This window comes from Acanthaster planci, linkage group LG10 (assembly GCF_054643075.1).
Source record: "Acanthaster planci isolate LZ-2023a linkage group LG10, COTS_SCS, whole genome shotgun sequence".
In the NCBI taxonomy this organism is placed as follows: Eukaryota; Metazoa; Echinodermata; class Asteroidea; order Valvatida; family Acanthasteridae; genus Acanthaster; species Acanthaster planci.
Window position 1 is genome coordinate 2,119,789 of NC_141786.1, and position 17,455 is coordinate 2,137,243.

The 17,455-nt window shown below is 39.1% G+C and overlaps 1 protein-coding gene across 4 annotated transcripts in view; it reads right to left on the minus strand.

Annotated features, from left to right (window-relative positions):
• The window catches only part of LOC110983507 (uncharacterized), a 55,887-nt gene that overhangs the window by 21,224 nt on the left and 17,208 nt on the right, over positions 1–17,455 (minus strand). For 2 of the 4 annotated variants that reach the window (XM_087141941.1, XM_087141939.1), the window contains exon 2: positions 6,448–6,507. The exons of the other annotated variants lie outside the window; for them this stretch is intronic. In XM_087141941.1, coding sequence (XP_086998067.1) covers positions 6,448–6,472 — 25 coding nt within the window. In that variant the 5' untranslated portion in view covers positions 6,473–6,507. The remainder of the gene's footprint in view (positions 1–6,447; positions 6,508–17,455) is intronic. 4 annotated transcript variants of the gene reach the window in all.

Genomic DNA, 17,455 nt, shown 5'->3' on the forward strand with positions numbered 1-17,455 from the left:
TCTCGCGACCAGGTCAGATTCTACCCCACCTACATCAGAAGTAAACAAGGATGGACTCAATTGAATTGATTGCTTATGCCAGTGAGTACAGCTGTGGTAAAGAAATGACTGTATTTCATTTCACTTGATCACAGAATCTTATAGTTGTGATACAATGAGCAATGCACACCTTGCTCCGCCATCTCTGTGTAGGCCTACAGAGTCATTAAGCAGCATCCTAACAAGGTTTGGGGTCCCAGATACACGTAGGGGCAAAATGAAATTTTTCTAAAACCTGGTGTCAATTTTTTCCGTCCTAGTGGCATATTCCTCAAGCCAAATATCTTGAGATGGTGGCAATGTTTTGAAGTAATAGCAAATCAAGTCCTGATTAAACCCCCCCCTGCTTGACACACTGCTGTCATTAACAGTTTTGTTGCCTCCCAAAAAGTTCATAACCTGAGAACAGTAGCCCCCTTCCCCACAAGTTTTTAGTATTTAGTATTTTCTGCTGGTGAAAATGGCTGACAATGTCAGAGAGGATCGTCAAAGCAAAAAACGAACACAAATCACTGGGACACTTACACTAAAAATTTGGAAGGGGAGAAGTCTGCCCTGACTCTTTAAAAAGAAAGTCTTATCAAGTAATGTTTTGAAGATGTATTTCAAGAGATGTAATATTTTTTTTCTTTTCAAGATGTGTTTAAAATAATGAATGAAATAACTAATTTTTTGAAAGATTCAAGATTGTCTTGCACCTCAAAATAAGCTTCACTTTTGTTTTAAACTAGCGACACTAATGAACCCTGAGATGAAAGTGGCGCTATTTTTTGCTTCAAGGTTTGCACAGACAATTGAAGGAAAGAGAGATGTCTATTATCCTGGGAGAAGGAAAACAGAAATGCAGATACGTGTACAAGGGATATTTTGTTATCAATTTTCTATTTTGTTTTCTTTGCCTTATTCTTAACCTTTTCACCAGTCTTACAATGTATTTCTCTTCAGGTCTCAGTTATAGAATTTCACTGCAGCACGTTATCTTAATCTCACAAAAAGAACATGATACAAATTTAATTGAGTTCAAAGTGTAATGAGATGTTTTGGCGTGGCACACTGTCAACATCATTTAACATGGTCAAGTAGTGTTCACACACATGCTGATAAAATTATGTCTTATTTTAATTGTAGATTATGCTTGAATGTTATCACTTGTGCCAGACAGTTTTCATAGCAGTATGAAGGGATGGTTGACAATACTTTCAAATGTTTTCCACATCACAAACTCTCCAATGACAACTTCCGTCCACGTCTGTCTCAGAAAAATCAACAAAATACACAATCTTTCTCCAAACAAGAATTTACAACTAGACTTCTTTCACCATTCTTTGTTTTTACAGAGATGGTAAAAGGAGTTTTTGAGATTTATTTTTCAATTATTAGTATAATTAATATATTCCTAGATGGTCCACTTTGCCAGTGGATCCCTATCAGGGAAGGATTCCTAAATGAAGCTTGGGTGGCTTGAAAGCTCTTGTTTTCAAGAAATTTTGTCACGACAAACACTCTTTGCTTTTTGGTAAGTTGCACCTTGTTGCAGACTAGCTGTCCTGCTTCGAACACTTTTCAACACTGCGCTGGCCTGCCTCGTGGCAAATCAACACATTTAAACCAGATATTGCAGAACTTGAAAGTGACAAAAGGCAATCTTCCCTCATTAACATGACCTTTTGTTGACACTTTCAACCAGGACAAGCATGACAGAGGACAACTTCATTCACTGATTTATCCAAAGTGTTACAACTGAGTTCGGACACATTTGTGTCCACCAGAGACCTAGCTTGACAATGAGTTGACTTAACTCACACTGTCACAACCACAATTGATGAGTTGAGCCTATGTGTACATGTACATGTAGAGAGTTATCAACTTGTTGTCAACTGCACGTTTTCCCATCCTCTCTGATAGGAAGTACATGTATGAGTACCAGTGTACAGTGGAACTCTATGGTGTACCCTTTGATGAACTGCACCTCTCTCACACAGCCCTATTACTTCCCTATGCATGCTCCAATTTTTCCAGGGTACAGGAAAAGGTTCAGCCCTCGGCAACAGCTGATAATGACCTGGCCACATGTACACAGCAGCTGTTTATTTCACAGCCAGTCATTTTTTCCCTGTCTCCTGATCGGCGATGCAATCATAGATTTTGTGACTGAATGATAAAAAAGAGCATGCCCTCTGTGAGGGCATATTGTTCTGGGTCAATCTAAAACTGAATTGTTTACCTCCACAGTAGTGTTAAAGATGTCAGGGCAGGGTTCCCTTCCTCAGACATGGAAATAATGCATTTAGCATTTGACAGTTAAAGTGCATGCATGCGGGTCATTCTATAAATTTGGCATCTATAGCGTGTGACATTTTTCCGTCCCTGTTACAACTGACATGTATACTTTGACAGAGGATATATCACTGAAATTGACTTCAAACTATTTTCACTTGTTTAGCAGGTAATTTGCAGTACTTGTATTCAATCTTGCAAAGTTAAGAATGAGCTCTAAACATTAAAAAATCACACGGCAGACATAAAAAGGACAGGAAAAAGTTGTACCCCAAATTTGCAATGTACATGTAGAATGACCCATGAAGCAAATAATGCACCATACTGTACATGTACATGCAAACAAACATAATCCAAGAAATCTATGTACAAAGACAACTGTGAATCAATTGTTGAACACGTATCAAAAGGAAGTGTTTCACATTCAGCGATAATAAATAAATAAGCGATAAATGTGTCATTTTGATGCCAGATTCTCCATGCATGTACAGTGTAATGCATGCAACATATCATTAGCATCGCCCCCTGTATGCCGGTGTTTCAAATAGTGACAGCAATCTTTCCCCACTTTTCAAATTTCTATGGCAGGTAAGTCATCCCCCCCCCTCAATTTCCAGCACAAATTTACACCACTGCTCTGTCAGCTTTGTGACTTTTGTGAAAATCGGTGAAATTGGAGTCCCAGCACTTTGCAAATTAGTTGAAAAAAGTTACCAAGAGGTCTCAAAGCATTTGTGGGGTTTGTCAAACATCCTCCTAGTTTGTAGACAGGTGCACGAGAATTCTGAATGTCACCCTCCCGACTCATCTCAAAATAGTGTTCATGCCTTCAGTGTTGAGAGACAGCTAGATGCCGAACCATACACAAAATGCCACCAACTTTCACAAACTGAAAAGCAAGCATTCCTGGCTTGAACCCTGGACTGGTCCTGGAAGACCTTAGACTGGTCCTGGAAGACCTTAGACTGGTCAGGGAAGACCCAGCTCCAGAGCTGGCGCTCGGCTTAAAGGTCCATACACCGTGGTCCTCCATGTCATTCTTCACAGGCTGGATGCAAACTGATGCTGATGACCGTGGGTTTTTTGGGGAAGGGGGGTATACTAGCTGGTCGGTGGCTGCAAAATGTGATACTTTTCGTGCGACTGTTGCGAGATGCTTGCAAAACAGTCTCATAAGTCGCATTGCCTTTACATGAGTTCTTGCAACTGTTGCAAGACATTCGTACAAACATCGCGAAACAGTTGCAGAAAATTCCAAACATATGAAAGTCATGGCTTTTCTCTGGCGAAAGTGCAAAGAATCCAGTTCGCCAAAGTCACCAACCCTAATTTGAGTCCACTTTTCGGATGCATGCATACGGGTTAGACACACACCAGTACTTCTCCCCCAGTTGTTGGGGCAACAGGCTAGAGACTGGTTTCTGTCCCCTACATGTATGTAGTCTCCAGACCTGTTACAGGCATCCTCTGAATGTAGGGACTGGTAGCGGATAATGAAACCGGAGAAATTCTGCCAGTTTAATATTAATGAGGAAACGAAGCCTACTCAATGCACAAATCAAGCAGGAGTTGATGAAACGCACGTAGAGTATGTTGCATTTTCTTTTTTTGTCACCGAAAACAACTTCACCATAAATTATTTATTAATCTAGAATTTAACAGAATAACCACTTGTTTGAAATGCATGTGTAAAGTGCCATAATATATACTATGATATAAACAGAGCATTAACAAGAACATGTACTTGTGTATTATTCAACGGCTGAAATGTAACTCATGATAGAGCGTTGCTATTATTGGCCTGACAAAAATTGAAATAGTCAGCGTCTAAATTGACAGGGCTAATCGCATACAGCTAGCTATCGGTCCCTATATAATAGGGACTGGGACCCTTTTAACAACAGGTGTGTCGACATTCAATAGACATAGGCTCAAGTACAGTGTAAATTACAAGCCAATAAATCACTCTGTACAATGCTGTGATGTATGTGGTTTACCTACATCAACTCCTACCAAAACAGCTCTGTGACTCCTGGGCAGATGTGTACACATAGAATGTATACATGTACAATGTACTTGAGATACTTGATGAGGTGTGCTTAGAAGAATGGCTGGTTGACCTACCATATCCAGGAACTGTGCATACCGAATTACTGCTACTATAATGCACCTGTACATGTACATGTAGGTAGTCCATCTGGTGGGTTCGTCATTTACACAGTCCTTATTGCACCACATACATTGTATGCGTGTGGCTAAGAACAAGTACATGTACGTACATGTGTACATGCCAAAGCCCATAACTAGCAACCAAGACAATGGCCTTTAATCCAACATTATAAGCACTTCAAGATACCAGTAGACGAAAGATTGAAGAAGATGGCAAGAGACAGCATGATGTCCTTATAGGCAATGCATGCACACTATTTATAACTTTAGGACGTGTACCAAAGAAGTCTGGCAGCGCAAGGATGGTATTGTATAGACCAGTAAATTTACACACATACATATATGTTTTGTTACACATGTATACATGTACATGAAAACTACCATACCTGATACACGGACTGTCTAAAATGATTCCTTTTTCCGGTCTGCTTTTGTCCCAGTTACCATGTAGTTTCACCATTTTTCTTCAAAGAATCAGATCTGTAAGTTTGGCAAAACTACTCCTAAGCATTTTGTGCATCAAACCCCATTATCAATTGCCTAAAGTTTCAAAGAAGTCAAAACGGTGTAAAACTCAATTACAGCACATGGGAGTTGCCCATTTCATAGGAAAGCCCATAAATACCATGTACCGATACACATCAGAGACATAATTATCAAAGACCAAGGCAATGTTCATCAGAAGTCTAGGCTCCAGATCTATACAGGCACTACAAGGTGTGTGAATATTCCTCAAAGTGCAAATCATAGATGTATATGTACATCTCATACCGCTAAGTACTCTCATAGCACTCTGAGTTTACTGTAGGGGTTTCAATTGTATCCATCATGTCACACCCACAGGGAATGATTCTAAATTTAGGTGGATGTTCATACTGACATACATACATGTACCTACACATTCACAGGCACCAAAGGGATTCCCATTACGAGATTGTCACGTCTCCGCTGATCCAGCTTAACCACTGACTTGACCATGCCAACCGAAACTCTGTATAGCGCATCAAAATTTTGTTCTATTTTAATCTGAATGTTTTCCTCCCCAAAGGCCTTCTTCCTTAAATACAAACATACTGTGAGGTGGGTCGCTACACATTTGCAAATATAAACATTTGGCATCTCCTCTGTAATTTTAACATAATGTTCAACATGGATACATTGTGAAAGTACACTAGGAAATAAATTTTTATTATTTTTATTCAGGGTACAATATGATCTTTTAAACGCCCTCGATTGTAAATGGACTGCTATTATGCATAAACTGTATTTGTATCAATAGGGAACCCCTTACCCAAACTAAAGTAGGTGGTAAAACTGGTACTTGTTTGTAAAATTCCAATTGCAGACTGTAACTGAACCACTTTCAAAAAATCATGGCCTTTGTTGCTGACTGATTTTGTGGGGTCCACTCAAAAATATGGGCTTTTGTGTTTCCGGGTGTATCAAATATTCCCAGGGAAAGCAACGATTCTTCAGTTCCCAGGGATTATGCGCTGCAATATGATTAAAAATAGCAGCTTATCGTAACTAATGCAAGGAGCCTGCTCCTCTAATGCACCAAGTGTAAGACTGACACATCCCAGGTTATTGCCACGTGTGCTCTCATGCACAAAGGAATTAATGCACAAAAAAAAGCCTAAAACACTTGAGAAAAAAAACCACACACACATACACAATCCATTTGGCACTTAAGTGTTTCCTGTCTCTTTTATGTAATTAAGCAATATGAAAATGTTTCCCACCTGCCATGCCTGCAAGGTTCTTTTTTTTCTGGTAAGTAACTCACTACCATAATCTGAACGGCAATTATTGTATTGGCAGTGTCATACATGTATTTGATTTGCTTATGGCCCAAGGATATAAACACATGTACCAGGTACATATTACATTACATGGAACTGTTCAAAGCTGCAAGTACAGTGTACTTACTGGTACACTTGTTTGACACTCGTCAATTCTCACCTGATGTTGCCAGCCTCCTGCTCATGAGGACATCCAACTGGTAAAATCCCACAATTGCATCTACAAATAATTTTACAGTTGTGCTTAAAATTACTCATGAGCTTTGGAAAATAACATACTTTTCTAAATTCTTCATTTGTAAAAGCTATTATGTTGGTACTTCCATTATATCTATTGTCTATTTGTTGCAATACACGAAGCCACATGTGTGTTGGCTAAACTTCATTTGCATACTAATAGATACCGGTATGCCCCTGGTTTCTTTTTGCTCCTGGTCAAAATTATTCATACCCAGGTTTACATAGTCCAAACTCTCTTCTTAATGGTCAATAGCGTGGCCTTTGTTCTTGACGACTGCCTCAAAATGGTTCCTACTGTATATAGGCTATAAATGTCGACAAGTTTTCTGCATTGTCTTCTGTGGGATGTCGGCCCACTCATCCGTGGCGAAAGCCTCCAGCTGGGTCAGGTTGGATGGTCTCCTGGTCATCACTCTGGTCAAGCTCCCTCCACAGATTCTCTATTGGATTTAGGTCAGGACTTTGACTTGGCCATCCCAGTACATGAACACCATTGTCCTTGAGCCATTGCATTTAATACTACCTTGGTGGTGTGCTTGGGGTCATTGTCCTGCTGGTACATGTACATCCAATCAGGTTCAAGCTGGAGTTTCTCAGCAGATGCTTTGCATCGTTATCAAGGATCTTGATATAATCCTCCTTTTCCATGACACCCTGTATCTTAATGAGGTTCCTGGTGCCACTAGCAGAGAAGCAACCCCATAGCATTATGTTGCCACCACCATGATTTATGGATGGGACTTTGTTCTTCGGCTTGTAAGCTTCTCTTTTCATCCCCAGACATAGGCAATATCCATGTGGCCAAACTACTCTATCTTTGTCTCATCAAACCATAGGACTGATGAACAAAAGGTAGGATCTTGGTTCAGATGTGCTGTTACTAGTAAATGCAAGACGAGCCTCCTTATGTTTCTTCCTGAGTAGTGGTGTCTTCCTGGACCTGTGTCCATTGAGACCTTCTTTGTGCAATATCACTGGATGGTTGCCTCTGGCACCTTCGTCTCTGCCTTGTCAAGGGTATCAATTGGGGTCTTGGTTGTGATCCGTGGGTTGTTTTTGGCCTCCCGGCAGATTTTTCTGCCGAGTCTAGGACATACTTTGCACTTCCTGCCATGCCCATTGAGGTTTTTAACTGTGTTGAACCACTTACATGTATGCTTCCTGATGATACCCCGAACTGTTGCAACAGGGACCTCAGATTGCTTGGAAATTGCCTTGTAACCTTTACCTTCTTTACGGGCATTGATTGGTGTGCATGTACATCCTCACTGAGCTCCTTCTTCTTGGCAATGGTGACGAGTAACTGAGAATGATCTGAAAACTTTTGCTCTTTTATACTCTTTGGGGGAGATGGCATTTCATCAGAATCCTGAACCCATAAGAAGGTATTTATTCTATTAGAACATCTTGAAATAGCTTCATGCCAAAGATTCTTGCAGTCGTAGAAAGTGAAAATAAGCAGTATGAATGAAAGGACATTTTCTTTGGATTTTGTCTGGGGTATAATTTTGACCAGGAGCAAAACAAGAAACCCAGGCCGTATCGATTATTATGCAAATGAAGATTAGCCAACACACATGTGGGTTTGTGTATCGCAACAAATAGACCAAAGATATAATGGAAATACATGTACCAACACACTAAAAACATTAAAACTAATGATATTCCAAGCATAGAAATTGGTTTTTTTTTTGGTCACCCAAAGTTATTCTTTAAGTTGGGAGAGGTCATAAAAGACAAAGATATATACACTTTGTGCGTTTGAAAAATGCTTAGAAAGCATATGATCCTGCCAAAGTAAGTTTAACACACCTGCTTTTCACATATACACGTACGCTGTACCTGTAGATCACACAAAATTACACTGTACAAAACACTTCAGCCGTTTTTTCCTTATAACTTTTCTGTGATTTTAGGGATTACAAGGAGGAGGCAACCTGAACACTCTGGCGACGAAATGTCAGACTCGCACACTGAAATTACTGGGGTCTTTTCACATCAAAATGTCAGCGACTCAAATTACTAGGGTCCCCTCACATCAAAATCGCAATGACTCAGGTACAAAAATTACTGCGGTACTCCCAAACCAAAATGTCAAATGTGTACAAATATGCACACTGGGAATAAACACATTCCCTCTGGACAAAAAAAAAATCATCAAATCTGCATTATGTGTGCATGTAAATAAACAAAATATACACTTCCTAGAAGGCACAAGAGGCCATATCGTTTAAAAATTTGTTTGGATTATGGACAGATCACTGTTTTCCCTAAGGCACTGATGATATGTTGAACAAATATCAAAGTGCACGCAGCAATAAACTAGAATATTGCTGACCGTATTGGGTACAGGTCTGCAAAAACAGAAACTGTGATACATATGTGTATACAGATACATACATGTATAAAGGTGCAAAGCAAAACGAACAAAATGTGGCCTTTGGTGATCACAATTAAGGTAAGATATTCTACAAACCGCCCTGATTTCTGTTATGTTTTTTCTGTCCCCTTTTTTCTTCTTTTTCATGTGATTTGTGTGAGGTGGTAATACTGACCAAGTTGAGAGTCTGAGTAAAAAAAGATACCCCCCAAATAAAGGATAAAACAAAACAATCAAATTTACTCTTTACAGTATCATCACCCATTTAGAAGACACCTGTTTCTAAAGTTTTCAAACAGTTCCCATTGGACCAATCTACAGGACTGAAATGGTGGCTACACGTCCCTTCAGAGATGACTTTAATTGTCATATAATGTTTAAATTCAAGTCTCAAATTTGTATCTAATTGTGGTCCAGTCAACCCCTCCAGTTTCATTTTTTGCTTTCCTATTTTTAGGGATGTGTTAAATTGCCATTTTATTTTTTTGCCATTGAGTATTTCCAATTTGCAAAACCCTGTAATATGCAGCCTGCAAAGGTACCAGCAGAAAACGGGCTCTTAAATTGCAAGGAGATGGCTGCCTTGCAGGACACTGTGGCATATCCATGTCTGAAGGATTACTGGCGCTCATATCACCCACTTTATTTTACATCTGATTCATATTTTACACGTTTGCATGACATTTCTTTGCTTTCCAAGGCTTTCATACATGTACCTTTCATAACCCGCTTAGACACCAATAACGCTACCATAAATGTAGGCCTACGCAAATATGTACAAGCATTACATGTATCTTTGCTGTTACAGTGCCTTTAATAAGATTCAGATTTAGTACATATACTTTTTTGATGAGGCAGATTTCTTTCTTACTCGCCACCATGGCAATTACACAAATGACACTGACAACAATCAAGAAGATAATTTTATTTTTTCTGCTCACAGGCTAAGACATGCAGCTTTCAGCTGCCACGGAAAAAAGAAAACAAGATAAGGTAAAAGAAAAAAAGTACAATGAACACGAAAACTGCAAGAATATGTACTGATACTTAATCAGCCGGCAGACGAGCCGATTAAAGCTTGTACCTACGGTGCACTTAAGCTTTCTTGAGTAGGCCTATCTAACGGCACTGACATGTATCAAAAGCTCATCACAACACCTGTGTGCGTTTCTTACAGGTTTCCATGGCAACCATAGTCAGCAGAAACTTTGGAGGGTTGCTCATTATCATCAACACATCTAAAACTAAAATTATGCACATTTCCCGTAAGCGGGCTCAGTTCTTTCCCGCTTACATTCTTTCCGGCACTGCTCTCACAGCATCAAACACGGTCAAATATCTTGGCGTCACTCTAAGCGCTCAGCTCTCATGGAATGACCACATTAAATCTGTCAGCTCATCAGCCAATCGTATGCTCGGGTTTATCAAAACCGTGGCTTTTAATGCCTCTGTACATGCTAAACTGGCCCTTTATAAGGCTCTTGTTCTCCCCATCGTAGAATATGGACTTCCTGCTTGGCTGCCCCAAACAAAGAAGCAGGATGATACGCTAGAAAATGTTCAACTCCATTCATTTTAGGTCAGAAACGTGGAGTTACGTCTTACACAGAGAGACTTGAGATCCTCAACTGGTCAACTTTATCCAATCGCCGTAATTTTGCAGTGTTGTCCCTTGTATGTAAATGTCTTCTTAATCTTGTCAAGTGTGAAATGTGTCAGACTAAGGTTACCGTGAATTCCAGACATACCAATATTGTTAGTTTTAATCATCTCCAGGCTAGAACACAATCTCTTCATTTATCCTGCTTTCATCAGTTTCCCCGGTTGTGGTCTAATCTCCCTGAACACGTTTCTAACACTCTTATTTTGAAACCTTTTTCACAATTCCTGGCAGTATTGAAAAATACTGTCCTTTACCCTGATTCTTAGGCTTGTTTTTTGTTCTTGTTTATTTATTTTATTTTGTTTTGTTTTTCCATTTAGGCCTACTGCTATTCAATTCATGTAGTGTGGAAGTTCGTCTTTTATCTCCATTTTATATCTTTTTACCTCATGTTTGGCTACCCTTGTTCTGTTAGTGCAATCCTCTATTCATTATTTTGTTTTTGTTCCCATATGCAATCTCATAATGTCATTTATTGTATGTGTATATCCTGGATAATTTTTTTATTATTATTCTGCTTTTTAAATATTTAATTACAGAAGAAGTAACGCTTTATTGTTGGATGTATTTATTTATTTATTGTTTAATTTATACAAGGTGCCATAAAGTATTTTTAAATGTGTGTTTTTTAAAATTTATTCTTAATGTCTTCATGTTCAGTGTTTTTACATGTACATGTATATACAGTATACTTATTTTATTAATTTGTTAATTTCCCACATCTTGATGTGGGGAGACAGGTCTGTGACCACAGTGATTCCGTATTACTTTTGTCTCCCCTATGCCCATCTTGCTTGTGATGTATATTGAATTTTTGGCATGAATAAATAATAATGATTAAGAGTAATAATAATTACTGTCAAAGACATTCAGCACAAGTAAAACAAAATGTGGATGATCATGTACATGCACATGTACATGAAAGCATGATTTCTTTTCTATGTCTTATAGGCAGGTACTAGAACAATACAAGCATTCATTGTCCTTGTGGGGTATGGTACTTAAATGGTATACCCCACAAAAATATCCGGTATTTGGAATTTATAAGGAAAAAGGAGGAATTTATACATGTACATGTATCTGTTGCAAAGTGACGTGTTTTAGGGACATTTGGTCAAAATATCAACTCATCCGGAAAGATAGTGAGTTTGAAATTATGCTCTACTGCTTCCCACATTATTAATTTAACAGGAGACACACATTTACGAAAAGAACACCTGTAAAGACTCCTATGCGAGGACTCATGTTTCCCAAAAGAAAACACTCTCTTACACAAGCAAGAACACACAAATATATGCATGTACACGTATTTCAGTATGGCGACAGTAAAACACAACGCTGAGTAGCAACCTCAAGAGAAAAGGGTAGCGCTACTGTAAATTTATTATCTCGAAATCCAATACCTACATGTCATGTACATGTATGTCAGATGTGGCATGTTGGTACATGTTCACGTACGCCTATGTACATGTTTGATGTACATATTTGTGTTAAAATTGCACCTTGTTACTGAGGGTAAAATAAAATGACTTACTACTGGCTGTGAACAATAATCAGGTTACTTTTAAATACTTGTTTTGATTGATTTAAGCTCTGCTTTTGACACACTTGATCACAGAATTCTCTTGAACATTCCGAGAATGAAGTTTGGAGTTGATGGCATTTTTCTTCGGTGGTTTAAGTCATACAGCACTTGTCTGGGAGATCTCAGCATGTATTAATTAATAACACCTTGTTGGTTAGGAATGACCTTGTATGGGGTATTCCACAAAGTTCTTTTGGGGGCCCCTTGCTATTTATTTTACATACAACAGTGATTCCAACCCTCCCAGATCTTCCGGGAGTCTCCCGGATTTGATAATTAACCCCCGGTCTCCCGGATTGGATGAAAAACTCCCGGAATTGTTAAAAGATCCTAACAAATGCTGTTTATTAAGATTAACACAAAATAATTTAAACCTAAGTTCAAACTTGCGCAAACATTCGCCTGTGCAGTGTGGACGACTATGCTATGATTCCTTCCTTCAGATAGAAGACCCGGGGTAACGCCCTCAACGTTGAAAATAATCTCATTTGCATGTTTTGACCGACGGTGGTGCCGCGCTCGGGTGCAGTCAGGTTGTCTGTGTGCTTTAAGCACCTGCGCATGCACGTAACAAGTACGTAGATATGAAATCTTTTATTCCCCACTGCAGATGCAGATGAATTTTAATGAATTTTTATATTGCACAATACTTTTCTGTTACTGATTGTACAGCGCATCTGAATATTTTTGAAAGGAATTCGCGCATAATAAATTCATTTTATAATAATAATAATAAAAATAAATGTTGTACATGCCATAAGCAGTTATTGGAATCTTCTAGGAGGGCACTACGGCTCATGTAGATGTACTCACTGAGGCTGGAAACGGTGAATTTGATCTTGTGCATTAATTGTGCGCAGTAAAGGACAATTAAGATGTACATGTGTGAATTTTGAAGGGAATTTACAGATTACAGATCTCCAAAGCTGGTGTAAATACTATAGGTGAATGGATTACATTTCTACTCGAGGGATGTACCATACATGATCCACTGAATCAGCCAGTGGCGCATGGGGGAGGGGGTTAGGGGTCAACTTGCCCCCCCCCCGATATTGAGTAAGGCTTTTGATGTTTTTTTTTTCTCCCAACATCGTGTTAAATAAGAAGAGCTGCATTCGCCTTTGAATTTGCCGCCCCCCCACACCAAAAGTTGGATATGCCACTGATAACAGCCTCCGCGTTTTTCTCAAAGTTAATTATTTTTGGTTCCTTCAGATGAAGAGCTTACATGTAGATGAAAAATTTTCTGAGCCATATTAGGCAAACAGGCAAAATAAAGAGACTACACTGTCCTCAAAGAACTTGGGAATACAATCACCATGAAGGGAAAGACGTATGTTAGAATGTGCATGTACACACAAGTACGCAGCTTTTGAAAACAGAGGCATGACACAAATATTTTTTTCTATTTCACAGATTTTCTATTTCATTTATTTCACATTGATGACCATCAGAGCAAGGTGGTATTTGGGAAAGCCAGTGTAACCTGAAAGAAAAAGACTTTTCAAAAACTCCAACTTTAGAATTGAAGGATCTTTGGGGAGAAAGTGCATAGAAGCAAACTCTGAGATGCCAATTCTAGACGATTTCGAAACAAAATAAGGACAAGGAGAATTTATTTACAGAAATGACCAGATGAAAATCAACCATTTTACCTGAACCTGCAAAAACCCAACAAAGTTGACTGACACAGTTTATAAAACCTTCAAAGAAGTAATTACAGTGAGCAGTTGCTAAACTAATAAAGGGTGAAATGAAATCTCCACATCTTCAGGCCAGAGTCATGTATGAAATCTGACACCACAGAAATATGGTGTAGAACGAATCATTTTACCATGATAGCAGTCCTGCTACAGTGGACAAACTGTGTCCTGGGAACCAGTCAATGCACTTGCACAAATGCAAAACGACAGGCAGAAAATCTGATCGGTAAATCTTAAAAAAGTTAGAGGTTTTGAACAAAGCGTGCTTTGTAAATATAGAGGGTGGGGGGAAATGCATTACCCTGCCTTACTAAAGCGGTAAAAAAGTGTAATTGATTTAAAGACCAAATGCAATGCAACTTATGAGTTAAATAGGACACCAAAACATACAGAACTTGTACCTGTGCATACAATGCAGTGAACTACATGGACATGTACCCACATGGATGAACTTTATGGAAGATCAACAGGTGATTATTTACATCACCGACAATGAAATGTGAGGGATATGCAAACACAACAAAAGGATGCTGTTTTAGATTCATCCATACCTGTGACCAGGACGAGGCAAAGTTTAGAATACAGAGGGGATCAAACAACATCCACTAACCCAATATTTAGTTGGGTATTAAATGAGACCACCTCCTCTCCTTGAATGAGTCTACCATTAGGCGAAAATATATCCCACTTTTCTATAAAGGATATTACATGGTTAAGGTACCAGTGCATCAGTGTGTGTACATGTACATGTACAATACACAACAAAGAACACGCATACCTGTTTTACATACAAAGTATGGACTTTCCTTTGTTCTCCTGTGGTTAAGGAAACTATAGGAAAATGCTTCTTTTCTCTAACTAGAATAACTCCTTGGAGCTGGAGCTTTGCCACGGATAACCGTGACCCCAAAATGCCTCTGAAACTGGGGGAACATTGTGTGGATGTGTGCGAGTCCACACTACGCCATCACACCCTATATTATGTGGACTTCTTTTGTGCAGAGGTCCACACTTTGTATGGCACGCCTGGACGCATTGCATTTTGCCAAAAGAAAAAAAACTTGTTTTCTACGGCGATACGGACCATTGCACTCTATGCAGACCTACCCCAAACTCAAAGACCAATGCTGGAAATACAATGTAGTAGTGGCAGTGTGGTGAGTGGGGGGGGGTTCCACTCCATGATGCGGGGGGGAGGTGGTACAAAGCAAACACCTGCCAAGAGTGCACTTACCTTTTTGATATTCCTAATTGTATGTCCCATTGTTGAAGAATAAAAAACACCAGTATGGTGCTGAGTGTCCCATCAGACAATCTGGATTGGTTTGCTGTGTTACCAGACTATTCTGCAGTAGCATCAAGGATGGGTTTGTGATTATGAGGCATGTACATGTAGCCACGTCTTTTACCAACAGGCACAGCTGCCAGTATTGCAAAATACTGCGTGTGTCTGTACACGTTACCTTTCTAATTACATGTGCAATAGTAAAGTACACACGTATGGTACATGTACATGCACATGTACTTTGCTAATGCATCAAAAGCATAGTGTTCATGTATGTAACTGTTTCAAGATGAAACCAATGTGGAGACCAAGAATGTTCTGGAGACAACTTTCTGTGCCTTCAGCAAGTGTTGACTTTCCTTACAAATGACAACTATGAACTCACTGTACCCTGGCAGTGTACATGTACATATAGACGCATAAGACTTCTGCAAGATACACCAGTAAAGATTGCTGCATAGAAAAGTGGAAAGACTTGGGGGGGGGGGAACAAACAGAGCGAGATAGTACCGACAAAAACCTCAACCCCCTGGGCAACATAGACCTGAGACAAAATCAGACACACCACGGGCGCAACAGACGGCATCGGTGTAAATATACATAATGTTGACCTTCTATTGTCCTTCAGTTCACAGATGTGCAATATGTACTGAAACTTTTGGCAAAGGGTGCATACGGAGTTTTTGGTGTATTCTCTGCTAAAGCGTTCAACTGTGTCATTTTTGTGTCGCTTGTGTTTTCTAAAAGTATGGAGTGCATTTGAAAATGCTTCATATGAATTTTCTTTGTGGCCGAGTTTTGTTTCAGAAACCCATGTGTTAAGATGGTCTATAAATCAAGAAAAATCTTAGAAATGGCGACAGTAAGGTGATATTTATTGTGGTTTTCTCGTGTCTCCAGCCCAAGTGCTTTTCATGAATACTCTCCTATTCGTCCATCATGTATGCATACCCTATTTTGTTATTAGCCCACAGCATGCCCGAAATATAAAATACCAAATTGGAAAAGATTAGCTCATTTATTTGGCCTTATTGCCTTCAGAACACCTGTTGCCAATTTCGTGACCAGATACGCAACCATTTCTTCGAAACAAAACACATTTGAGAAACATGCCCTATGAAGTTGCTCACAGATTAGACCGACCTGGGGATTATATTGTACATATGGCATAAAGTTTTGAAGTCAAAAACACGAAATGCAGGTGAGCTCAAACAAGCATACCAGTCAACAGTGTGTTGGATGATGACAGCTCAAGTTGTGGAAGAAGTACATGTCGGTAGAAATACACATTTTGTCAAGGGAAGCCCATTTCAACATAAGCGAGACAGAAACGTTACACCAGATATGTAACTGATTACAAATTCATTGTGCAAATTTTAGGCTGATGTCAACAAAAATGAGATAATGTCATCAATTCACGGGTCACATGTAAAAGGTTTTTGCACATGTGAATCACAGTGCATATACTCCCCCAGTAGGACTGTATATTTTGTGCTGAAGTTCTGCCGAATATTCTTGATGTTATGGTGAAGAGTATCATACAATTTCTTCTCGTAAACTATGGAACTTGTAGAATCTGTAGATAAAGATTCTAAGAGGTAAAGAAAGGAAGTTGTAATTTCACAAAAACTTGATAGCATGAAACCATCGTTGTTGGTTTACATGGAATATCTCACTATAGTAACATATTGGGGAGTCAGGTTGGCAAAGTAGTTCCTTCCTCGCCTTCCACCTCTGTGGTCCCGGGTTCAGTCTCGGCCCGGTCCACATGTGGATGGGGTTTTAAGTACCTACCTGACTCCCTGGGTTTTACCCAGAATATTCCTTGGGGCTTTTCCTCCCACCTGTTACTGCTTATTACTGTCTCCCTTTACTGATGTTGGTAAATGTGGGTCGTTTGGCGACTGCCCGAGGCGCCCTTGTATGCCATCGGCTCAACCAGGTTTAAATGTATTCGTTTTAATGTCTTCATTGTACAGCGCATTTGAACATATCTATGTGAAATTTGCACTTCATTAATGAATAAATTACTATTATTAGCTTGGCAACATACATGTATCGGTTCCAATATCAAAATAATGTTTTTGTTGTCAAACAGTCACAAAACAATCTCTTAATTTAGTCTGCCTGTCACAAATGTACCAATGAAATTACTGAAATATCTCTGAAATCTTATTTAAAAATATGAATTTCTGGAAGTGGACTGACGGTAACGAATTTGTTTGTTCCAAGGTGTTTTGGAAGGCTTAACTTCAAATAGTAATTATCTTCCGAAGGATTATTTTTTAAAAATCTCCTCCGTATTACTTTAT